The sequence below is a fragment of the Salvelinus alpinus genome, chromosome 19 (assembly GCF_045679555.1).
Source record: "Salvelinus alpinus chromosome 19, SLU_Salpinus.1, whole genome shotgun sequence".
Lineage (NCBI taxonomy): Eukaryota > Metazoa > Chordata > Actinopteri > Salmoniformes > Salmonidae > Salvelinus > Salvelinus alpinus.
The window spans coordinates 37,781,009-37,808,028 of NC_092104.1; the positions used below are offsets into that span (position 1 = coordinate 37,781,009).

The 27,020-nt window shown below is 43.0% G+C and overlaps 1 protein-coding gene across 2 annotated transcripts in view; it reads right to left on the bottom strand.

Moving 5' to 3' along the window:
• Window positions 1–27,020, bottom strand: part of LOC139545496 (RIMS-binding protein 2-like) — a 114,258-nt gene that overhangs the window by 32,267 nt on the left and 54,971 nt on the right. For both annotated transcript variants that reach the window (XM_071353320.1, XM_071353319.1), the window contains 3 exons: window positions 5,678–5,767; window positions 2,451–2,573; window positions 23–127 (listed from right to left, as the gene is read on the bottom strand). In XM_071353320.1, the coding sequence (XP_071209421.1) occupies window positions 23–124 (102 nt within the window). In that variant the 5' untranslated portion in view covers window positions 125–127; window positions 2,451–2,573; window positions 5,678–5,767. Of the gene's footprint in view, window positions 1–22; window positions 128–2,450; window positions 2,574–5,677; window positions 5,768–27,020 lie in introns of those variants that run through there.

Genomic DNA, 27,020 nt, shown 5'->3' on the forward strand with positions numbered 1-27,020 from the left:
ATGGTGACCTGGTGTGCCTTACCTTCTGCAGAAGGTCAATTTCCTGCTGCTTTGCATTGAGTACAGCCAAGGCTTGCTCATGCTCCAACTCTAGCTGCTGCCTCCGCTCTGCAGCCTCGCGCATATGCTGCCCGAGGAGGGCGTGGGGGGAGGGGCATAGAAAGGGCTGCTGTTAGTAGAACTAAAAACCCTTGACATCAGGATTACATACCACAAGTCTCCAGTGCTCTGTCCTCAAGAAACTCCTGGCTTATGCTTTACAAATAATGAGCTTGTTGACATTTTACTGGACCTCCAAGTCTTACACACTTCAGGCAGATGTTAGCCTGTCAAAACACCAATGTGACCAATGTCAATAACAAATGTAAATTTACAGTTTGTATCAAATTATCTAAATTAGAGATCAAGTTAAGGTGTACCACCCAAATCCTGGATATTAACTTCCAAATCCATACTAGAATGTACAGTATGTTGGAACAGAGTTTAAGGACGAGAACTGGAGAAGCTTTGCTGTGCATGATCAACCAATCATCAATCAACCATTTTAAGTTTGCTGTCCCCTTTGGGTAACACAATACCTGTGTTTGAAGTCTCATTACAGAAGAGCTGTCCTCATCAATGTTGTGTTTGCATGATCAATACATGGTTTTTAGTTACATGAAAAGGGTTAGCAAACTCCAAGGCATGCTCACTTGTCCGTGGTCATCCATAACAACAAAAGAAGCCAAACAAAACCAAGGCTTAATGTAAGGCCTTCCTCAACCATTATGTCAAAGTGCCATCCAATCATCTTATTGCTTTCATTTAAATGTAAAGAATCAGAGTTCCAGAGTTGTTAGAGGGGAGAAAGCAAAGGACATTTCATGCCGTCAGATATACATCTGGGTCATTCCACCAATTCGGTGCCTTTTGAGATGGGTAAAAAAAAGTTTGATTTCACTTAATTTTAACATTCTGTCACAAAGGGCACATGTTCAACTTAATAAAAACATGTTCTCATCTAAAGAGGTTACATTTAAAATGATAAAAGACTTAGTACCTATTAAATGCCAAATAAAGCATCAGGGTTGATGATTTCCTATTAAATCAGCCACAAATCCTCTTGCGACAGGGGAAATGGAAGCTTGTTGTGTACCTCAGGGAGGGGCAATTGAAGACAGGTTTTGGAAAAACATTCTAGCCTGTCTATCTATGGGTAACGTGTTATGCTTGACCCACTTAGTTTTCCACCACAAAACACCAGAAAATGGGCAAAAAAGATTAGAACCAGATCACCTCCTTTACTCTATGATTTGACTATTAGATGTTCAATGTTTTTGTTTTTTTAAAGATTTAAAATAGTAAAATAGTTTCACCATATTCAAATGAGAGTTCAGTTCACATAACAGAGTTCACTTTAAAATGAGGGATAGTTTATTTACATTTATGAAACAAATAATCTTCAGAAAGGAATTTGTCAAAGCAACAAAAATAACTAGGGCTTTAAAATAATGGTGAAAACTTGGAGACATTATGGAGTTAAGATCATCCTGGAAGTCAGAGTGCACAGAGGGACATGTCAAAATGATGCATTTTGGCACTTTAGCAAGTCTTTATTCACATAAAAAATCTGCTTTATTAAATTCTCCATGTGGTCTATATTAAAGGGGCACTTCATTTAATTTAACAGGCTTTTAAAATTCAATATGGCTGCACAATTTCTACTTAAAATATCAAAGGGATGCAAAAGGCACTTATTTCGTGGAACAACCCATCTATCCCCTAGTTTACTTTCATTTCATTGCCATCATGAACAGTGATCTCTACCCCAGCTCTCTAACCCCCCTGGTCCCACATACCCACTGAACCAATAGACTCGCCTCATGCACATCCACATTCCACAGTGCGCTGGACTGGTCCTAGCCAGGTGCCCATTCGTGTCATAGAAAAGCAGCCCAGAGAAATAAGGTGAGCTAGCATGGCTACTGCGGTGGAGAAAAGCATTCAAAATGGGGCTACAGTGGGCTGCTCCCCATACAGATGGGCATAGCAGTGATACCTGATCAATCTAGCAGGGGAGAGAGGGGATGGAGGGGAGGGAGAGAGGGGATGGAGGGGAGGGAGAGAGGGGATGGAGGGGAGGGAGAGAGGGGATGTAGGGGGTGGGGCCAGGGTAAGAGAAGGGAGGACCGACTGCTCCAAGCTTCCTAGTCTTTCACAGCTTCTGGTTAAGCTTCCTCCCACATCGGCACTGGAAGGCAACAGACAGGTCAGGGATATTAGAGAGAGAAAGGAGAGGAAGGTAGAGAGGTGATGGTGGTGAAAGGGTAGAGGCTGGCAGAGAATCAGGCTCTGTAAAGGAACCTGAGCTTGGGCTCGGCTTCTCATTATTCACAGGAGTACACAGACATACAGTAAACATACAGTAGACAAAAGGTAAGGTTATCTACAGTGTGTCTCCAGACTCTCACCTTTAGCACCTGCTCTAGGTTCTCCAGTTTGCCTTGGAGCTGGGTCTTCTCCCGCAGGGCTGAATCTCTCTCCTGAGTCACAGCACCAAGGGTCTCTTTGAGCTGCGCATACTCTGACTTCACCTGATCACACCGAACACAACACGGGGAACCACAGTGAGACAAACAGAACACACACATGTACACCTCTGCTCTAAGGGAGGAGATATCAGGGTACAGGCCGGAGTGCTTAATGGGCGGACAGGAGGGCTGGCTGGTTGACAGCTACAGTATAATAATGGGGGAGTAACAGAACAACATGTTCTCACTGTCATAGATGTGTACTGTAGCATCGAACTGGGTCTGGGATCAACTACTGTATTTATGCATTTGCTCAGTTGTTGTCCAACAACGAAACAGAGTTGAATGAATCAACCCACTGGGCAAAAATTGGTTGAATCAACATTTTAACCAATAAATTAAATGTAGTGATGTTGAATCAACATGGAAAACTGATTGTATTTGATTTTTTTTTTATCAACGTCAAGGAATTCCGTATTTATTTCACCCAACTTTTAACCTAAATCCAATGAGATTGTGATATTTCTTGTTGATTTCACGTTGAATTCACTTTAGTTGACAACCAAATGTAAATCAAAACTAGACGTTGAACTGACTATTGTGCCCACTAGGAAGTTTCTAATGTACTACTATAGCTACTGCTACTGTAAAATACAATTAGAAAAGGGGTGGCTGCCATACAATCACACCATTTATACTGTGACTCACACCAGACAGCAGTGAAGCTGTCTCCTCCCCTGATAATGTGCATTTTCTCAAAAAAAGTTATTGGTGACTAGTGGAGCTGATCTCCTTTCCTCAGTGCATCCATAACTGAATAATGAGGGAGGAATCGTGTTGTTACCGTGCTCCGCCCCTCCTCATTCGTCCACTCAGAGATGTGGCAGGTGTGCAGGTGTGGCAAGGGGTCTAATATCCACCCATGCAACTAGCAAAGTGCTACTCTCATATCAGCCTCAGTGATAACACTGGCAGATGGCTGACTTGTTTGAGAGCCCAGTGTCCTGATAAGACATTAATAACCTGAACTCCCTTGACTCCCAGCCGCTACCTGCCAATCAGGTTTAATACTTCCTAGCGTGATCTGATGATCACCCTTGTCTTGGTGTTATCAGCTGGGCAGGAAGGAAGGCCTGTGAGGTGTGAGGGGCCAACAGGAATAATACAATCAGAGGCTCAGAGTCCTAGCCATTTAATTATTTTTACCTTTATTTAACTTGGCAAGTCAGTTAAGAACAAATTCTTATTTTCAATGACGGCCTAGGTACAGTGGGTTAACTGCCTTGTTCAGGGGCAGAACGACAGGTTTTTACCTTGTCAGCTCAGGGATTCGATCTTGCAACCTTTCGGTTACTAGTCCAACATTCTAACCACTAGGCTACCTCCCGCCCCATGATCCAGATGAGGCTGGAGACACTAGCAGCTTCAACAGCAGCACTGCGCTTACAGGAAAAATCCACTCAAAAACAATTTTTCATTAGTCCACTGTTGATGCAGTCCCAAAATGTTTTGCATGTCAGCAGTCTTGTTTTCAAGATATAGGAAGTTTTACTTGCCACATCATAATGATGATGCATTTTGCATGTGTCACTTTGCTTCTTGAAAGTCCAATATCTTGAAAACTTGAAAAAGTTAGAGTGGATTTTTCCTTTAAAAGCCCCGCCTTATCTCAGTTCACTGGTCAGCAGAGCAGCACCCACCCATAGCACGCGCTCCAGCAGGGATATTTCACTGGTCACCCCCAAAGCCAACTCCTCCTTTGGCTGCCTTTCCTTCCAGTTCTCTGCTGCCAATGACTGGAACGAATTGCAAAAATCACTGAAGTTGGAGACATATCTCCCTCACTAACTTTAAGCATCAGCTGTCAGAGCAGCTACATTTTTTTTGCTCCTTTGCACCCCAGTATCTCGACTTGCACATTCAACTTCTGCACACCTATCACTCCAGTGTTAATTGCTAAATAGTAATTACTTCGCTACTATGGCCTATTTATTGCCTTACCTCCCTAATCTTACCTCATTTGCACACACTGTATATAGATTTTTTTATATTGTGTTATTGACTGTACATTTGTATATATTCTATGTGTAACTCTGTGTTGTTGTTTGTGTCGCACTGCTTTGCTTTATCTTGGCCAGGTCGCAGTTGTAAATGAGAAATGGTAAATCTCAACTGGCCTACCTGGTTAAATAAAGGTGAAAAAAATTAATAAAAAAAGATACACCTTCATCTATACTGAACAAAAATATAAATGCAACATGCAACAATTTCAATGATTTTTCTGAGATACAGTTCATATAAGGAAATCAGTCAATTTAAATAAATTCATTATGCCCTAATCTATGGATTTCACATGACTGGGCAGGGGCACAGCCATGGGTGGGCCTGGGAGGGCATAGGGCCACCAGCTTGGGAGCCAGGCTCACCCACTGGGGAGCCAGGTCCAGCCAAAAATAATGAGTTTTCACCACAAAATGGCTTTATTACAGACATAAATACTCCTCATTTTCATCAGCTTTCCAGGTGGCTGGGCTTGCAGGTGAAGAAGCCGGATGTGGAGGTCCTAGGTTGGCATGGTTACACGTGAGCTGCGGTTGTGATGATTGGAAGTACTGATTGGACGTACTGCCAAATTGGCTAAAATAACATTGGAGGCGGCTTATGGTAAAGAAAGTAAGCATGCCAATTGCACGTCACCTCAACTTGAAACATCTGTGGCACTGTTGTGTCACAAAGCTGCACATTTTAGAGTGGCCTTTGTCTCCAGCAGAAGGTGCACCTGTATAATGATCATGCTGTTTAATCAGCTTCCTGATGTGCCATACCTGTCAGGTGGATGGATTATGTTGGCAAAGGAGAAACACTCACTAACAGGGACGTAAACAAATTTGTGCACAAAACTTGACTACAATAATCTTTTTGTGCGTAAGGCACATTTGATTTCAGCTCACGAAAAATGGGACCAACACTTTACATGTTGCGGTTATATTTTTGTTCAGTGTATATAACAGTAGAGAGAGAGAGAGAGAGAGAGGAAGGGCAGAGTGAAAATGGAGAGTGAAAATGGAGTAAACCCCTAAGACGGTGTGTGCAGATAAGGGAAGGGTTTAATTGTGCAGTCATAATCCACAGCAGCTCAGTGTGGCTCTCTCTTCTACACTACCTACCTGTTCATATTGGACTGTGTTCTGGCTATTGTTGAACAAGTGGAGACTCAAGTGCTTCTTCTCCTGGAGAACATCTTGAAGCTCATTCTCCTGGAGAGAGAGGGACGACATAGAACAGATAGTGAACAGTGTTAAGACCTCAGAGGAGAGGAGCTCCTGAGTAAGGTAATGCTGCAACTGCACTCAACAGAGCAGACATGTTACAGCCATAGGTGCTGCATTCATCCAAATGCGGGTTGCTCATCTGTGATAGAAAGCATGACTAAAGTAACAAGATGCCGGCATCAAAAAACAACATTTATATGGTGCATTCGGGAAGTATTCAGACCACTTGTCTTTTTTTTTTTTTTTTTTACGTTACAGCCTTATTCTAAAATTGTTTAACTCGTTATTTTTTCCTCATTAATACCCTGTAATGACAAAGCAAAAACAAGTTTTAAGCAAATTTATACAAAATAAAAAACTGAAATAACACACTTACATAGGAATTCAGACCCTTTACTCAGTACTTTGTTGAAGCACCTTTGGCAGCGATTATAGCCTACAGTTTTCTAGGGTATGACGCTAAAAGCTTGGCACACCTGTATGTGGGGAGTTTCTCCCATTCTTCTCAGGAGATCCCCTCAAGCTCTGTCAGGTTGGATGGGGAGCGTCGCTGCACAGTCATTTTCAGGTGGTCTCTCCAGAGATGTTCGATTGGGTTCAAGTCCAGGCTCTGGCTGGGCCACTCAAGGACATTCAGAGACTTGTCGAGAAGCCACTCCTGCGTTGTCTTGGCTGTGTGCTTAGGGTCGTTGTCCTGTTGGAAGGTGAACCTTCGCCCCAGTCAGGTCCTGAGCGCTCTGGAGAAGGTTTTCATCAAGGATCTCTCTGTACTTTGCTCCGTTCATCTTTGCCTCGATCCTGACTAGTCTCCCAGACCCTGCAGCTGAAAAACATCCCCACAGCATGATGCTTCCATCACCATGCTTCACCGTAGGGATGGTGCCAGGTTTCCTCCAGACGTGACGCTTGGCATTCAGGACAGAGTTCAATCTTGGTTTCATCAGACCAGAGAAACTTGTTCCTCATGGTCTGAGAGTCTTTTGGTACCTTTTGGCAAACTCCAAGCGGGCTGCAATGTGCCTTTTACTGAGGAGTGGCTCTACGGACAATTCCTTCGAGCTCATGGCTTGGTTTTTGATTTGACATGCACTGTCAACTGTGGGACCATATATAGACAAATCATGTCCAATCAATTGAATTTACCACAGGTGGACTCCAATCAAGTTGTAGAAACATCTCAAGGATGATCAATGGAAACAGGATGCACCGGAGCTCAGTTTCGAGTCTCATAGCAAAGGGTCTTTATACTTATGTAAATAAGATATTTCTGTTAATTATTTTATGCAAACACATCTAAAAGCCTGTTTTTGCTTTGTCATTATGGGGGTAGATTGCTGAGGATTTTTTTTTCATGTAATCCATTTTAGAATAAGGCTGCAACATAACAAAATGTGGAAAAGTCAAGGGGTCTGAAAATACTTTCCGAAGGGACTGTACAGTATATGACAGCTTAATGCTTCCATTTACACTGAATGTAAATAAGAGTTGCATTTTTAGATTACATTCAATCAACAGACAAAAGGCGTGCCGCAGATGCAATTTGGAGTATCAACTGCAGAGCTTCTTTCTGCTACGGCGGCAGGCAAAGCAAAGGCAGTGTTGTTCTGTTCCGCTCATGCATGATACATTTACTGTAAGTACAATGTGTCTTTTATTGGCTAACTGACAGTGCACTGTGTTGCCCTGGTATTTTCGGATGTTTTACTTATGAAGGTCAGACATGTTGGTATAGAGGACAAGTGTGAAGACACACACACATACCAGCACTGAGGCACAAACGCACACAGGCACGCACGCAGCCACACACAGCCTAACAGAGAGATATCACACCTAGAACATGTCATAACATATCAGACAGCAGAAATGGTTCTCTCAGTGCAGAGGGGCCACACATCAAAGAGACATATGAAACAGTCTCAAAAGACACAGCTCTGCGAGAGGGCTGGCTGTACAGTACTTCCATTCATTTACAATCCCTGTCAAAAACCCATTGGCGCTTCAAACTGCATCAATTCACTTGGATAAGCACATGATTGCATTGGCATTTCAATTCATGTAAATCGATCCCTTCAACTCAGAGCTGATGTAGGTTGGTTTTCTAAAGGACACAGGTCCAGGTGTACATGTATATGACGTGAGACCAACAGAGACCAAGTAAAAAACTAAAGAGAGATGCTGCTACATCAGACTGCTGAGGGGAGTCATCATAACAATAAGACATACTTTATGCTCTGAACGCACAACATGCACTAACTGTATCTCTGCCAAGCTGAGGCTAGCAAACCCAGAGAGAGAAAGGCAGAGTGAGATGCTACTCCCCATACTCTGACAATTCATTTCACTGAACGATTTGTAATGTTTGCAGTTTGTTTGAAAAATACTGTACTGAACGTGCAAACCAGACAATAGCTAGAATACCCTGTCGTCTCACAATGCTTAGATGTCATTTGCAGGCAACCTTTGAGATGGGAAAGCCGAACAGTGGTCAATCTTCCATAATCTGTGGCTTGACTAATAACTGTATAAAACTACAAGGACAGATATAAATTATGAAGATAATGAGGCCGGGAATATTTGTGCAACAAGTAATTACTTTAGAACAGGGATTTTCGAACTGGGGTCCACTAAGGTACTTCAGGGGGTCCGCCACATTTTCTAAAATGTTTTTGGACAAATTCTTTTGGGGATTTGTGTGAAACATTATACATTTTATGAACATGGCTAACTGCAACAGAATACCACCATGGATACCATTATTATGTCTCTGTGTCCAGTATGAAGGAAGTTCGAGGTAGTTTCACGAGCCAATGCTCACTATGCTAGCTGTTCCTGTTCATCCGACTCTAGGGAAGAAGACAAATGGCTTCATTGCCAAAATCTCAAACTATCCCTTCGATATGGAAGAAAGCAGTCATTAGAGCGAAAATTCTTAGTGGGCATGTCATGCCAAATAGTGTCCACTTGCCAAAATGTGTCCACCCCCACGTCACAATGGGATTCAATTAGCTATTAGTGTCCGTCATTAGGGCAGTTGCTAGAGCTTGCCAAATTCTGCAGTCATCTCCTGATAAATGAGTAAGTGAATGCATGTGATTATGTACATTTAGCATATACTTAAATGCAGACTCAGTGATATGACGTGACCACAAGCTGTAGTGTGAGATATTGCAAACTGAGGGAAAAGTAAATGGCTACACTTGTCAGCACCCATACAGATAATGGTAAGCATCTGCGCATGTGCGCAGGAGTTTCCTCATTCTCCTGCAACCTGATGTGTGACAGCAGTCAGTAATTATGTGATTATGTGGCTCTTATTTTATTTTTCTTCCTCGTATCCTCTCTCTTCGCCTCCCCAGAATGCATTGGAAGAGAATGTTTGAGGGGAGGAACCTCAGATATTCTCCTCCAATCCGTTTTGAAAAGGAGGTGAAGAGAGAGGACGTGAGGAATCGAAGACCGACAAATTCAGAAAGAGCCTATCCCTGAATCCCAAATCAACCCCTAGCCCTTACACCCTGTGCACTTGTGTCGACCTGAGCGGGTTCGATAGGTGTAAGCAATATGGTGACAATTCTACCTTGTCTATCAGAGGGCAAGATGGAGCTACTGTAGCCTAGCGTATGTGAGTGTACGTACTACTGCCTCCAAGGACTGGGATGTTCTACATGTTGGAGAGGCATGTTGGTTCTACATAACATATATTTCTATCTGAAGATTCCAAAACGTTGAGTCCTGCTGAACGCGCACCTGATCTACCTGTAACCTGTGTGTTTGCTTTCTGCATCCTTCTACACCTCTGCCTCCTCCCTTACCACTCTGCTCCTCTTCTCCTGGAGCTACAGTAGGGGTTCTGCCATGCTCCGAGAAGCCTACCATATCCCTTTCCCAAACCTGGATCCACCTGATGTCCTCCATGACCAACCACCCTCCAACACCCCACTTTCATTACATTATCTACAGCTACTGTTATTGTCATGTTGTTTAATCTAAATCTGCTAACAAACTGTGTTTGCCTTATCATCCTGGGCACAGTGAGATATATGCACTACATACACTAGCACTGCAAACACTCCAAGAGCAAAGCGAGCAGCTGTGCCTGCACTATGCAATCTCCCTCTTCAAGTCCCCCTTCTGAGACTGGCTGCTTGTCGAGGGAAAGTTACGGGCAGAACCACCCGTGGCACCTACCTCCTCTCTATCCCGCACGCCAGATGAAATAAATAAATCACCCATCCCCTACTTCTGTCAAGACTCTAAGGATCCTCCTCTCTCATATTATGTACTTTACTTTTCATCTTGTGTTTTTTTTTCTGACCAGTCAGCTAGTTGAGGTCCTGCTGTATGGTTGTTATACACACTACCATTAAAAAGTTTGAGGTCACTTAGAAATGTCCTTGTTTTTGAAAGAAAAACACATTTTTTGTCCATTAAAATAACATCAAATTGATCAGAAATACAGTGGACATTGTTAATGTTGTAAATGACTATTGTAGCTGGAAACGGCAGATTTTTTATGGAATATCTACATAGGCGTACAGAGAACCATTATCAGCAACCATCACTCCTGTGTTCCAAACAATTGTTGGAAAAATTACTTGTGTCATGCACAAAGTAGATGTCCAAACCCACTTGCCAAAACTATAGTTTAACAAGAAATTTGTGGAGTGGTTGAAAAACTAGTTTTAATGACTCTAACCTAAGTATATGTAAACTTCCGACTTCGACTATATGTTAGCACAGCTGAAAACTGTTGTTCTGATTAAAGCAATAAAACTGGCCTTCTTTAGACTAGTTGAGTATCTGGAGCATCAGCAATTGTGGGTTTGATTACGGTCTCAAAATGGCCAGAAACAAATAACTTTCTTCTGAAACTTGTCAGTCTATTCTTGTTCTGAGAAATGAATGCTATTCCATGCGAGAAATTGCCAAGAAACTGAAGATCTCGTACAACGCCCTTCACAAAACAGCGCAAACTGGCTCTAACTAGAATAGAAAGAGGAGTGGGAGGCTCCGGTGCACAACTGAGCAAGAGGACTAGTACATTAGAGTGTCTAGTTTGAGAAACAGATGCCTCACAAGTCCTCAACTGGCAGCTTCATTAAATAGTAACTACAAAACACCAGTCTTAACGTCAACAGCGAAGAGACGACTCCAGGATGCTGGGCATCTAGACAGAGTTCTTCTGTTCAATGTCTGTGCTCTTTTGCCCATCTTAATATTTTATTTTTATTGGCCAGTCTGAGATATGGCTTTTTCTTTGCACCTCTGCCTAGAAGGCAGGAAACATTTACATTTACATTTAAGTCATTTAGCAGACGCTCTTATCCAGAGCGACTTACAAATTGGAAAGTTCATACATATTCATCCTGGTCCCCCCGTGGGGAATGAACCCACAACCCTGGCGTTGCAAGCGCCATGCTCTACCAACTGAGCCACACGGGACCACGGGACAGTTTTAACCTTGGTAGCAGTAATCTATCCGGTTAATTTTGGCCAAAATTAGGTTGTAGGTTTGGAGTTTTTAGGCCATGCTGTGGAGGGTAGCATCCTGCATATGTCCCTGATGAAAAATCCTAGTTTAACTCCAAATCTATCCTTTTGTAAAAAAAAAACATGTTGAAAAATGTGAGAGCTCAAATGCAGATGTGTCTCCCTCTCTGCCTCTCTGCCTCTCCATACCTTTACCTTTCTAGCTAATGGACTATGTTAGAGTTTCCTCTTCCAATGAACTGTCAAAATAAAAAAATACAAAAATGTTGATTACTTCTACAGTACTTGCTATTATTATTCAGCTGACAAGACGTGATTATTAATATTTTTTGCTAACATACAGTGCATTCGGAAAGTATTCAGACCCCTTCACTTTTTCCACATTTTGTTAGATTACAGCCTCAATCAAAAACAGATTAAATCTTTGTTTTTCTTATCAATCTACACACAGTACCCCATAATGACAAAGTGAAAACCGTTTTTTAGAAATGTTTGCAAATGCATAAAAAATAAAACTCAAATACCTAATTTACATAAATATTCAGACCCTTTGCTATGAGACTCGAAATTGAGTTCAGGTGCATCCTGTTTCCATTGATCATCCTTGAGATGTTACTACAACATAGAAACTACTCAAACTGATGCATACATTGATATCCAAACCATTGTACTCTAAACCTGATTATCTAGTTTCATGTCATGATTATACCCGATAGACAGTACATTAGAACTTATGATTCATGTATTTCATTTTAACCCGAAAATTGCTGGCAATGACATGGCAGATGATGGGATTAGCTGAGGAGAGGAGTGCCCATTATGGCCGAGCTGCAGAGATCTGACTGGACATCCATGATGCTGCTGGACACTGGACCTGTCCAGTCCTCACTGGGAGGAGGAAGTACATCATTTAGAGAACAGATAAATGCATTCCTCCCCTCCCATCATCATCATCTGCTGGCCACAATATCCCAGGTCTGGGTGGCAGGTAGACAATCATTTAGAACGTTCGACCAGTAACCGAAAGGTCGCTGGTTCAAATACCCGAGCTGGCACATCAACAATCTGTTGATGTGCCCTTGAGCAAGGCTCTTCAACCTAATTTGCTCCAGGGGTTTTGTAATACTACCTGAGTGGTGCAGCGGTCTAAGGCACTGCATCTCAGTGCTAGAGGCGTCAAAACAGACCCTGGTTTGATTCCAGGCTGTATCACAACCGGCCGTGATAGTGCGGCGCACAATTGGCCCAGCGTCGTCGTCCGGGTTTGGCTGGGGTAGGCCGTCATTGTAAATAAGAATTTGTTCTTAACTGACTTGCCTAGTTAAAAGGTTAAATAAAAAAATACTATGGCTGACCCTGTAAAACAACACATTTCACTGCACCTATCTGATGTACAGTGCATTCGGAAAGTATTCAGAGCCCTTGACTTTATCCACATTTTGTTACGTTACAACCTTATTCTAAAATGCAATAAATAAAACACTTCTCCTCATCAATCTACACACAATACCCCATAATGAAAAAGAGAAAACAGGTTTTTAGAAATATTCACACATTTTTACATAAGTATTCAGACCATTTGGCATTAGACTCGAAATTGAGCTCAGGTGCATACTGTTTCCATTGATCATCCTTGAGATGTTTCTACAACTTGATTGGAGTCCACCTGTGGTACATTCAATTGATTGGACATGATATAGAAAGGCACACACCTGTCTATATAAGGAACCACAGTTGACAGTGCATGTCAGAGCAAAAACCAAGCCATGAGGTCAAAGGAATTGTCCGTAGAGCTCCGAGACAGGATTGTGTTGAAGCACAGATCTGCGGAAGGGTACCAAAACATGTCTGCAGCATTGAAGGTCCACAAGAACCCAGTGGCCTCAATTCTTAAAATGGAAGAAGTTTGGAAACACTAAGACTCTTCCTAGAGCTGGCCGCCCGGTCAAACTGAGCAATCGGGGGAGAAGGGCCTTGGTCAAGGAGGTGACCAAGAACCTGACGGTCACTCTGACAGAGCTCCAGAGTTCCTCTGTGAAGATGGAAGAACCTTCCAGAAGGACAACCATCTCTGCAGCATTCCACCAATCAGGCCTTTACGGTTGAGTGGCCAGATTGAAGCCACTCATAAGTAAAAGGCACGACAGCCCACTTGGAGTTTGCCAAAAGGCACCGAAAGGATTCTCAGACCATGAGAAACAAGATTCTCTGGTCTGATGAAACCAAGATTGAACTCTTTGGCCTGAATGCCAAGAGTTACGTCTGGAGGAAACCAGGCACTGCTCAACACCAGGCCAATACCATCCCTACAGTGAAGCATGGTGGTGGCAGCATCATGCTGTGGGGAAGTTTTCATTATGGGGTATTGTGTGTAAATTGATGGACATTTATTTTTGTTAAATCTATTTTAGAATAAGGCTGTTACGTAACAAAATGTGGAAGAAGTCAAGGGGTCTAAATACTTTCCAAATGCACTGTGTGATGGGTGTCCCTGGGTCACTGCTTTTCCTGGGCAGGGGTCCCTGGGCAAGAAAATGTAACACAAAAGTCTGTGAGGAAAAATAAATAAGGTATTTGATGCTTTGCCAATGGGGAGGTCATTCAAATATATTCTATTAATTATTCAGGGTGGATCCAGGGAAGCCTTGTGAATAATGTATTTGGACTGTGGCCAGTGGGTAATTAGGTACATGTGCAGAATACCTGAATCTGCTCTCCTGTTAAAAGACTATCAGAGAGGAGCCAGCCAGCCGGTCATGTTTGACCAGACAGAGAGAGAGAGAGACAGAGTCTGGGTCCTGGGTCCAGCTGGGCTGGTATGGGGGCTTGGTATGGGGCTGGGGCTGGACACTGCTGGGTGGCTAATTAGACCAGGGCTGAGGAATGGATTCTCTCCCAATCTCCTCCATGCAGCCAAGCAGGCACCACTGACCTTTTTAAGAGGGACACAGTGTTCTCCTGTGTTCTCATTCAGATGACTGTTTACTCTTCAGCACCTCCGTTATATAGAAAACTTCATGCATCCGCTGGGAGAAACTGAAACTGATATTGTGCAATTCCAATATTTGAATAGAACAAGGCAAGAATGAGGCAATTACAAGAGAGAATCTGTGACTGTCTTGAAATGTGATTGCAATGGTTGTATGTACATACAGAATCTGTGTCAAAACAATTACAGTGCATTCGGAAAGTATTCTGACCCCTTGACTTTTTCCACATTTTGTTATGTTACAGAATTATTCTAAAATGGATTAAATATATTTTTTCCTTCACCAATCTACACACAATACCCCATAATGACAAAACAAAAACAGTTTTTGGGGAATTTTAGCAAATGTATTAAAAATAAAACAAATGCCTTATTTACATAAGTATTCAGACCCTTTGCTATGAGACTCAAAGTTGAGCTCAGGTGCATCCTGTTTCATCCTTGAGATGTTTCTACAACTTGATTGGAGTCCACCTGTGGTAAATCCAGAGAATGCCAGACTTTGATGACAAAATTTGCCCACGAAGGACCGCCGCGCCACCTTCCTGTTCAAGTGAGCACAGCATAACAAGGTGAGTCCAAAAATATATTGTATGCTGCTGCCTAAATTATGTAATATGCCAGAGAGATATGTATACTGAAGCTAAGAAATACTAAGTGTATGTTGTGTAGTAAGCTATTAGTAGCCCATGTCTACCTAATAATTTGGTCTATTTTCCCCTCTTAATTTTGCCTACTGTTCTGACTTGGTGCACATGTAGCCTATTGAATATTGTAAGAGCGTTCATTGTCTGCTTATATGCCCCCTTTATATATCCTACGGTTCTGACTTGGTGTGCAGGTAGAACACTAAGAATGGCCCATGTTCTAAATTCTGTCGCTGTACATTTCAAAAGTGCTCAACAAATAGTTATATTGATTACATTCGTCCTAGCTCACTCATTAATGTCTTAATCAAAATTACGGATAGCCTCTTATCCGCTCGTCATCCATCCCCTTATGCCATCATTTGTACATCTCAATTGTAAGTAGAAACCACATTTGTTTATGAGGCTGAATGAACTGTTTCGCTGCCAGACAAGGCTCCGCTGATAGCCAGATGTAGCAGTGGTAATGTGTTGGGACTGCTGTTGGGACAACTTTATGTAGGCCCTAACAGTTTGTGGGCACTGTTTTTCACTGTTATAGTGCAATTCATTTATTGTTTAGTGTTGTGTTGTGTAGTGGCTTTGCTGGCATGCCTCCCCAATTTTTGGGTTATGTTTGCCCCACTAAGATTTACATGCTAAAATTGCCACTGGAATGTATCCCTTTTGATTTGAACGAAACCTTCCATACATGTTTGCCCAATGTAGAAGTGGTCAGAAAGGGACTTTTGGGATCTAAATGCCAAATCATTCAGGAGATAGAGGTGATCAAAGTTGACACATTTTGCATACCCCACCATACCATGAGATATCCATGTCTTCATCACTGAAAAAGAAACAGTTGAGTTTGATATCATTTCAACGCTTTACAAACATTGTTGTCAAACTATTCAATGATTTCTTGAAAATAATTACATGATTTTTTTTAACCTTTAACGTCAATTATCTTAAAACACTTAAACTCATATTTTTCTCATTTTCACAAATGTTGTAGTTTTTACTATTTTACATCATCTGGGGTGTTTTATGTTGGGACCGTCATCAATTGAGACATAGTAAACTCTTAAATACAGGGTGGGTGTCATTTTAATCATAGAAATAGAATTCATAGAATCGACCTATCCCTTCAGACCACTGCAATTATGCTGGAACACCATTGAAATATAAATTGATTCGAAACTAACATAAAATTACTTAAAATGGTAGTGTTCACGGATATTAAAATTGAATGGGAATGTCTTTTGTATTATCTGTCTATTATTGCAATAGGTTTCCTATGGATAACTGACAATTTAATTTATAACAATGGATATTCCCACTTAAGTCAACATTCTCTAATGTGTGGACCTCCAACCATCTTTGTGATAGCATTTAAAAGTTGAAATCCACGAGTATGTCTCAACCAATGGCACACACAACACAAACACCTCAGATGACGTAAAACAGGGTCTAAGATACAACATATATATGAACATGAAAAAATTCTATGAAGATTAAAAAAATCTGAGTTTAGACGATTTTAGATAATTGACATTAAAGCTTTGAAATGATATTAATGATAAAGAGATGGATGTCTCATTGTGGGGTGGGGTATGCAACATGTGTCAACTTTGAGTACTGTACCTCTATCTCCTGAATGTTTTAGCATTTAGGTCCAAAAACATTCTGACCACTTCTACCATGGCCAAACTTGTATGGAAGGTTTCGTTCAAATCAAAAGGAAATCATATGGAATGACCCTTTACTGAGCAAATGACTATATTATTGTTTATCTCCGTTGAACTAAATGCAGTCTAGTGTTTTTACTTCTTAGTTATCCAGGAGTTGATAAAACAACATTATCTATGAGGCAGCTTGTCTTAACAGCCTACTGTACTATGTGTGAAGAGAATAATATTGTAGTGGTGTTAGTATGGCTAACGCCATCACCAAGGTGACTGTCCTCATGAGCTGTGCCATGCTTTATTCCACATCAGTGATCAGGGCAGTAGCAAAATACACACTTTGTCCCTGGGTACTACTGGGTAGGATGAGGTGCCAAATGGTCCTGCCACTCACTACACACTCTAACATCAAGTGTTTCGTCTTTACTAAAAAAATGTTTATGCAATCTTTACTAAAATAATGTTTATGCAGTCTTTACTAAAATAATGTTTATGCAGTCTTTACTAAAATAATGTTTATGCAGTCATTACTAAAAAAAAAAAAATGCAGTCTTTACTAAAAAAAATGTATGCAGTCTTTACTAAAAAAAAATGTATTCAGTCTTTACTAAAATAATGTTTATGCAGTCTGTCTTTACTAAAAAAAAATGTATGCAATCTTTCATATGGCACCTTCCCAGAAAAAAAAACACTAATCAGAGATACCTTATCAAACCGACACAAAAAAACAAAGAAAAGCGAGGCTGGCACGGTCTGGCTAGTGCACTGACATGACCCTGGCTCTGCATTTATATTCACCTGGAGAGAAACAGAGAGGTCAGCCAGTATACACCAAACAGACTGACACTAATGCCTTCCCCCTATCCTCACTCCTCTCACATGGACACAGTGTTTCTCACTACTTGCCTCTGGTCCTGTCTCCGTGTCTGCCTGGCTGCATGGCTGTGTTTCTGTTTCTCTCTGAGCTCAGTCTATAGGGAGATAAGAGCAGCGCTGCAGTCTCTGTAGAGGCTAGCCTGCCTGCCATTCTGCAAGTTATTTGGGGACAGTTTCTCCTCTGGGTAATTCCTGGGGACTCAGGAGGTTGACAATGGGGACAGACAGGACAGAACAGGACAGGGAAGCAGCGCAGTGGAGTGGTGTGATGCTGTGCTGTGGGGACGGAACATGAGAGGAGTACAGAAAGCACACAGCCTTAATGGAGTGATTATTTGGGGCAGAGCACCACACACAAAGTCAGCCCCTCTAAAGAGAGGAGGAAGAGGCCCTTGGGGCAACAAATTGTGAATTCTAATGGTCCAGTTATCTGTCGGAAAGATATCAGTTTGTCTCTGAATGGTTTGTCCTCTGACAAATCAACTGTAAATGTCGGTGTTCCTCAAGGTTCCGTTTTAGGACCACTATTGTTTTCACTATATATTTTACCTCTTGGGGATGTCATTCGAAAACATAATGTTAACTTTCACTGCTATGCAGAAGACACACAGCTGTACATTTCAATGAAACATGGTGAAGCCCCAAAATTGCCCTCGCTAGAAGCCTGTGTTTCAGACATAAGGAAGTGGATGGCTGCAAACTTTCTACTTTTAAACTCGGACAAAACAGAGATGCTTGTTCTAGGTCCCAAGAAACAAAGAGATCTTCTGTTAAATCTGACAATTAATCTTGATGGTTGTACAGTCGTCTCAAATAAAACTGTGAAGGACCTCAGCGTTACTCTGGACCCTGATCACTCTTTTGACGAACATATCAAGACTGTTTCAAGGACAGCTTTTTTCCATCTATGTAACATTGCAAAAATCAGAAACTTTGTCCAAAAATTATGCCCGAAAAATGAATCCATGCTTTTGTTACTTCTAGGTTAGACTACTGCAATGCTCTACTTTCCGGCTACCCGGATAAAGCACTAAATAAACTTCAGTTAGTTAGTTAAACTTCAAATACGGCTGCTAGAATCCTGACTAGAACCAATTTTTAAAATCATATTACTCAAAATCAAATCAAATCAAATCAAATTTTATTAGTCACATACACATGGTTAGCAGATGTTAATGCGAGTGTAGCGAAATGCTTGTGCTTCTAGTTCCGACAATGCAGTAATAACCAACAAGTAATCTAACCTAACAATTCCACAACTACTACCTTATACACACACACAAGTGTAAAGGGATAAAGAATATGTACATAAAGATATATGAATGAGTGGTGGTACAGAACGGCATGGCAAGATGCAGTAGATGGTATAGAGTACGGTATATACATATGAGATGAGTACTGTAGGGTATGTAAACATAAAGTGGCATAGTTTAAAGTGGCTAGTGGTACATGTATTACATAAAGATGGCAAGATGCAGTAGATGATATAGAGTACAGTATATACATATCAGATGGGTAATGTAGGGTATGTAAACATTATATTAAGTGGCATTGTTTAAAGTGGCTAGTGGTACATTTTTACATAATTTCCATCAATTCCCATTTTTAAAGTGGCTGGAGTTGAGTCAGTATGTTGGCAGCGGCCGCTAAATGTTAGTGGTGGCTGTTTAACAGTCTGATGGCCTTGAGATAGAAGCTGTTTTTCAGTCTCTCGGTCCCTGCTTTGATGCACCTGTACTGACCTCGCCTTCTGGATGATAGCGGGGTGAACAGGCAGTGGCTTGGGTGGTTGTTGTCCTTGATGATCTTTATGGCCTTCCTGTGACATCGGGTGGTGTAGGTGTCCTGGAGGGCAGGTAGTTTGCCCCCGGTGATGCGTTCTGCAGACCTCACTACCCTCTGGAGAGCCTTACGTTTGTGGGCGGAGCAGTTGCCGTACCAGGCGGTGATACAGCCCGACAGGATGCTCTCGATTGTGCATCTGTAGAAGTTTGTGAGTGCTTTTGGTGACAAGCCGAATTTCTTCAGCCTCCTGAGGTTGAAGAGGCGCTGCTGCACCTTCTTCACAACGCTGTCTGTGTGGGTGGACCAATTCAGTTTGTCCGTGATGTGTACACCGAGGAACTTAAAACTTTCCACCTTCTCCACTACTGACCCGTCGATGTGGATAGGGGGGTGCTCCCTCTGCTGTTTCCTGAAGTCCACAATCATCTCCTTTGTTTTGTTGACGTTGAGTGTGAGGTTATTTTCCTGACACCACACTCCGAGGGCCCTCACCTCCTCCCTGTAGGCCGTCTCGTCGTTGTTGGTAATCAAGCCTACCACTGTAGTGTCATCCGCAAACTTGATGATTGAGTTGGAGGCGTGCATGGCCACGCAGTCGTGGGTGAACAGGGAGTACAGGAGAGGGCTCAGAACGCACCCTTGTGGGGCCCCAGTGTTGAGGATCAGCGGGGTGGAGATGTTGTTACCTACCCTCACCACCTGGGGGCGGCCCGTCAGGAAGTCCAGGACCCAGTTGCACAGGGCGGGGTCGAGACCCAGGGTCTCGAGCTTGATGACGAGTTTGGAGGGTACTATGGTGTTAAATGCTGAGCTGTAATCGATGAACAGCATTCTCACATGGGTATTCCTCTTGTCCAGATGGGTTAGGGCAGTGTGCAGTGTGGTTGCGATTGCGTCGTCTGTGGACCTATTGGGTCGGTAAGCAAATTGGAGTGGGTCTAGGGTGTCCGGTAGGGTGGAGGTGATATGGTCCTTGACTAGTCTCTCAAAGCACTTCATGATGACGGAAGTGAGTGCTACGGGGCGGTAGTCGTTTAGCTCAGTTACCTTAGCTTTCTTGGGAACAGGAACAATGGTGGCCCTCTTGAAGCATGTGGGAACAGCAGACTGGGATAAGGATTGATTGAATATGTCCGTAAACACACCAGCCAGCTGGTCTGCGCATGCTCTGAGGACGCGGCTGGGAATGCCGTCTGGGCCTGCAGCCTTGCGAGGGTTAACACGTTTAAATGTTTTACTCACCTCGGCTGCAGTGAAGGAGAGCCCGCAGGTTTTGGTAGGGGGCCGTGTCAGTGGCACTGTATTGTCCTCAAAGCGGGCAAAAAAGTTGTTTAGCCTGTCTGGGAGCAAGACATCGTGGTCCGCGACGGGGCTGGTTTTCTTTTTGTAATCCGTGATTGACTGTAGACCCTGCCACATACCTCTTGTGTCTGAGCTGTTGAATTGCGACTCGATTTTGTCTCTGTACTGGGACTTAGCCTGTTTGATTGCCTTGCGGAGAGAATAGCTACACTGTTTGTATTCGGTCATGCTTCCGGTCACCTTGCCCTGGTTAAAAGCAGTGGTTCGCGCTTTCAGTTTCACGCGAATGCTGCCGTCAATCCACGGTTTCTGGTTTGGGAATGTTTTAATCGTTGCTGTGGGTACGACATCGTCAATGCACTTCCTAATGAACTCGCTCACCGAATCAGCATATTCGTCAATATTGTTGTTGGACGCAATGCGGAACATATTCCAATCCGCGTGATCGAAGCAGTCTTGAAGCGTGGATTCAGATTGGTCGGACCAGCGTTGAACAGACCTGAGCGCGGGAGCTTGTTGTTTTAGTTTCTGTTTGTAGGCTGGAATCAACAAAATGGAGTCGTGGTCAGCTTTTCCGAAAGGGGGGCGGGGGAGGGCCTTATATGCGTCGCGGAAATTAGTATAACAATGATCTAGGGTTTTTCCAGCCCTGGTAGCACAATCGATATGCTGATAGAATTTAGGGAGTTTTGTTTTTAGATTAGCCTTGTTAAAATCCCCAGCTACGATGAATGCAGCCTCAGGGTGTGTGGTTTCCAGTTTACAAAGAGTCAGATAAAGTTCGTTCAGGGCCATCGATGTGTCTGCTTGGGGGGGAATATATACGGCTGTGATTATGATTGAAGAGAATTCCCTTGGTAGATAATGCGGTCGACATTTGATTGTGAGGAGTTCTAGATCAGGTGAACAGAATGACTTGAGTTCCTGTGTGTTGTTATGATGATCACACCACGTCTCGTTAATCATAAGGCATACCCCCCCGCCCCTCTTCTTACCAGAAAGATGTTTGTTTCTGTCGGCGCGATGCATGAAGACTCCAGTGCTAGCGTCCCTACACTGGCTTCCTGTTAAGGCAAGGGCTGATTTCAAGGTTTTACTGCTAACCTACAAAGCAATACATGGGCTTGCTCCTACCTATCTTTCCGATTTGGTCCTGCCGTACATACCTACACGTACGCTACGGTCACAAGACGCAGGCCTCCTAATTGTCCCTAGAATTTCTAAGCAAACAGCTGGAGGCAGGGCTTTCTCTATAGAGCTCCATTTTTATGGAATGGTCTGCCTACCCATGTGAGAGATGCAGACTCGGTCTCAACCTTTAAGTCCTTACCGAAGACTCATCTCTTCAGTAGGTCATATGATTGAGTGTAGTCTGGCCCAGGAGTGAAGGTGAACGGAAAGGCTCTGGAGCAACGAACCACCCTTGCTGTCTCTGCCTGGCCGGTTCCCCTCCACTGGGATTCTCTGCCTCTAACCCTATTACAGGGGCTGAGTCACTGGCTTACTGGTGCTCTTCCATGCCGTCCCTAGGAGGGGTGCGTCACTTGAGTGGGTTGAGTCACTGACGTGATCTTCCTGTTTGGGTTGGCGCCCCCCCTTGAGATGTGCCGTGGCGGAGATCTTTGTGGGCTATACTCGGCCTTGTCTCAGGATGGTAAGTTGGTGGTTGAAGATAGTCCTCTAGCGGTGTGGGGTCTGTGCTTTGGCAAAGTGGGTGGGGTTATATCCTGCCTGTTTGGCCCTGTCTGGGGGTATCGTCGGACGGGGCCACAGTATCTCCCGACCCCTCCTGTCTCAGCCTCCAGTATTTATGCTGCAGTAGTTTATGTGTCGGGGGGCCATGGTCAGTCTTATATCTGGAGTATTTCCCCTGTCTTATCCGGTGCCCTGTGTGAATTTAAGTATGCTCTCTCTAATTCTTTCTTTCTCTCTCTCTCTCGGAGGACCTGAGCCCTAGGACCATGCCTCAGGACTACCTGGCCTGATGACTCCTTGCTTTCCCCAGTCCACCTGGCTGTGCTGCTGCTCCAGTTTCAACTGTTCTCCCTGCGACTATGGAACCCTGACCTGTTCACCGGACGTGCTACCTGTCCCAGACCTGCTGTTTTCAACTCTCTAGAGACAGCAGGAGCGGTAGAGATACTCTGAATGATCAGCTATGAAAAGCTAACTGACATTTACTCCTGAGGTGCTGACCTGTTGCACCCTCGACAACCACTGTGATTATTATTATTTGACCCTGCTGGTCATCTATGAACATTTGAACATCTTGGCCATGTTCTGTTATAATCTCCACCAGGCACAGCCAGAAGAGGACTGGCCACCCCTCATAGCCTGGTTCCTCTCTAGGTTTCTTCCTAGGTTTTGGCCTTTCTAGGGAGTTTTTCCTAGCCACCGTGCTTCTACACCTGCATTGCTTGCTGTTTGGGGTTTTAGGCTGGGTTTCTGTACAGCACTTTGAGATATCAGCTGATGTAAGAAGGGCTTTATAAATACATTTGATTTGAAAGTGTTGCTTGAATCAGTCTATCTACATTATTCTAAGATTACTATCTAAACAGGTTGGAATGAATAATACATCTGACAATGACAAAATTATAACAATTGCTATATGATAATATGAATAGCATATACAATGTCAGTACAAATGTCATGCTTAAACTAGTCTCTTGTGACAGACTTAGCATAAATGTAAACAAATGTTATCAAATTGAGTAGCTTGCGCATGCAACATTTGGCTCTGGGCTAAGGAATGATGCTTAAACTGATATGATGAGACATGCGCTGTAGTCAGACATCCACTCAGTTGCACGTGACAACAGCTGAAATACTGCAAGTCTTACTGTGAGCGTTCTCTTGGTAACAAAGCCTCAGCACTAGGGATGTGGAGGTCACACATTTTTAGTCAGCTGGTGATTGTAAAGCAAATAACGGTCGGTCTCACGGTAATTGACAGTTAATTAACAAACACATTTAGCATCTCCTGGCTTCCACACATCACCTACAAGCCACTCATTCTGACCTTTGGAACATCTACATTTCAAAGTCTAATAAATCCAAGTAATATAGCCTACACCATCACAATAAATCCATTATTTATTTTAGACAGGTCTAAAGAAGAATGATATGAAGAAAATGTAGTCTATTTCAGAAGAACAGAATAGAGTTGTCCTTATGTTAGGTCCTGATCATGCTATGCCAAATGGATGTGGGCTACACGAGTTCATTTAGCAGACAAGATTTGCTTAGAATTCCATGGCATTATTTTATATTATGAAGAACACAATTGAACAAAACTGAATAAAATTAAAAATGATTTTGAGGGAGTGCGTACATGCGGTTATTGTGTCGAGCGGTTAACAAAGAAATAGGTACTCCTATATGCTTAGAGTTATTCATGTAACTTTAGTTGTTCTAGAAACGTTGGGCTATATGTTTTGATTTTTAATACAGTGTAAGGCTACATGATGCGACTCTAAATGATTTGAAAAAAGACGCTTGAAAGGCATTTTTGCGTAGGCTGTACACTACATCAGTCACTCACAATTTGACAAGCACTTGATAATGCCTGGAATTTCACATAATGCACCCTAAAAGAATCCATGCCTTTTGCGGCCAGTGGCCTTTGTGCCCTTCTCCCTGAGTGCTGCGCACTCCATCACTTGACCGGGTCTTTCTCACAGGCTTTCTGTGAGCAAGCCTTTCTCACATGTGATCTATGCAGTTAAATACTGAATGGAGGATGCTTTTCCCAGTGGTTTATTTTCATGCCAGCCAGGTAAGCTATACTCCTGTTGTAAAGAGAAGCAATGTGCTTAATATTAGGAAAGTTGAGAAATAAATATAGTAGGCCTAGTCTATAGAAAGCTGATGGGATCCACTTTTTAGTAGAGGCCATGTGTAACGATTGTCGTCAGGAGAAGGAGAAGAGGACCAAGGTGCAGCGTGGTAAGTATTCATAAATACATTTCTTTAATAAATATGAACACTAACAAAACAACAACACGACAAACGAACAGTTCTGAAAGGTGACGACAAACACTAAACAGAAAATAATCACCCACAACTCAAAGTGGGAAAACAGGCTACCTAAATATGGTTCTCAATCAGAGACAACGATAGACAGCTGCCTCTGATTGAGAACCACACACGGCCAAACACAAAGAAATAGACAACATAGAACACCAGACATAGAATGCCCACCCAAACTCACGCCCTGACCAACCAAAATAGAGACATAAAAAGGATCTCTACGGTCAGGGCGTGACACCATGGCTGTTTTCTCACACAAATGCATAGCCTATAGAAATGTTGTGCAACATGAGCTCATGGGCTCTCATGAAGTGTTTGTTTAGATTTTCGAATACATTTGCATTGATGTCAGAGTGATTATAGGGACAGTAGAGTGCTGAGTACCAGGCAGTTAGCAAGTTTGGTAGGCTACTAATGACCATCAGCAGCATCAGAGCTTGGAGAAGCATAATTACCGTGACTAAACGGTCACGTGGAATTTCACTGCCTTCATGACTCGTAACTGTCACGCTGGTATAAAGGATTTGGAGACAGGTGCAGGAATACACAATAGGGATTTTTAATAAACACAAAACAAACACGTATACAAAAACACTGGGCTGTACCCAAACAAAAGAGCGAGGGTAAACCTCGTTGAACGACACTGGACGATACCCGTAATACACAATATATAAAGCACGCAGCATAACAGCTGCACCAACGCATAGATACTCACACAGCCAACGGACATGGAACAATAACCGACAAAGACAGAGGGAACAGAGGGCACATACTGTATATAACATACTAATCAGGGGAAATGGGAACCAGGTGTGTTTAATCAGACAAGACAGTCCGGGGTTGATGATAATGAATCCCGTTCAGTGAAGCCTAGAACGCCGGTGACGTAGACCTCCGGAACTGGTGAACAGAATGAGCAGCAGTACCGGGGGGATCCGTGACAGTAACCGCCAGTGTGGCAGTAATACGATCACCGCAACATCCCTACTCAAATACAATCCCATAGCAGAGTGAAAACAGAATATTCAATAACACATGCGGCCCTCCGCATAAAAGTCCCTTCAGAGCTGGCATTGTTCTTTTCAATTCTTCTGTGTCGGATATTGGGTCTGAAAGGGGACTCAGCTCAGTACTTATGGAGTGATTACCTAATGTAGACCAGCCAGGCCCCCCTGTGGTTCTGATGGGGAAACCCCACCGCCGTACACATCCAGTTAGCTGTGCTGTGACTCACTGCTCCCCTTTTCTCATGCAGTGATAGAATGGGTGCGGGGACGTACTGACAGCTCATCATGGCTTCCTTTAAATCTAAGATATTGTGTGTTAGACTCAAGCAATGTAAAACAATAGAACACTGCAATACAACACAATGAGCCATAGCTAAATCAAAACAAAATGTCCATGCACTATATCTCCATTTCACAGCTTATTCCAAAGCACAAAAACCTACTATGTAATTACATGTGAAATATGCAGAAGGAACTGGACCATAAATGATATGAAATACCACAGCGTGCCATCACATGAGCAAGATTTGTGATCTGTTGCCACAAGAAAAGGGCAACCAGTAAAAGAACAAACACCATTGTAAATACAAGCCATATTTATGTTTATTTATTTTCCCATTTGTACGTTAACTATTTGCACATTGTTATAACAATGTACATAGCTATAATATGACATTTGAAATGTCTCTATTCTTTTGAAACTTTTGTGAGTGTAATGTTTACTGTTCATTTTGAATTGTTCATTTAACTTAGTTTATTATCTATTTCACTTGCTTTGGCAATGTAAACATATGTTTCCCATGCCAATAAAGCCCTTTGAATTGAAAGAGAGGAGAGGAGAGCGGGAGAGAGAGAGGAGAGCGGGAGAGAGAGAGAGGAGAGAGGGAGAGAGAGAGAGGAGAGCGGGAGAGATTGGAGAGCGGGGGAGAGAGGAGAGCGGAAGAGAGTAAGAGAGAGAGAGGAGAGAGAGCGGGAGAGAGAGAGGAGAGAGAGCGGGAGAGAGAGAGAGGAGAGCGGGAGAGAGAGAAAGGAGAGCGGGAGAGAGAGCGGGAGAGAGAGCAGGAGAGCGGGAGAGAGAGCGGGAGAGAGAGGAGAGCGGGAGAGAGAGAAAGGAGAGCGGGAGAGAGAGCGGGAGAGAGAGAGCGGGAGAGCGGGAGAGAGAGAAAGGAGAGCGGGAGAGAGAGGAGAGCGGGAGAGAGAGAGAGAGAGGAGGAAAAGATTGACAGAGAGTGAGTTAAGACCAATCTTCATCGTGGTAGCTAGCCAAATTCAAATCTGTCAGCTAGCTTACAGTCTAGAGCCAACTGTTTACTGGTGGTAACCATAGCAACATGGCCACTGAGGCAGCACTAACATCAACAGCAGAGACTGAGAGACTTTCCCCCCTTTTTTTTGAATACCCAGCAGAAATCAAATCAGAGAAGGGAAGAATCAATTTTAAGCACA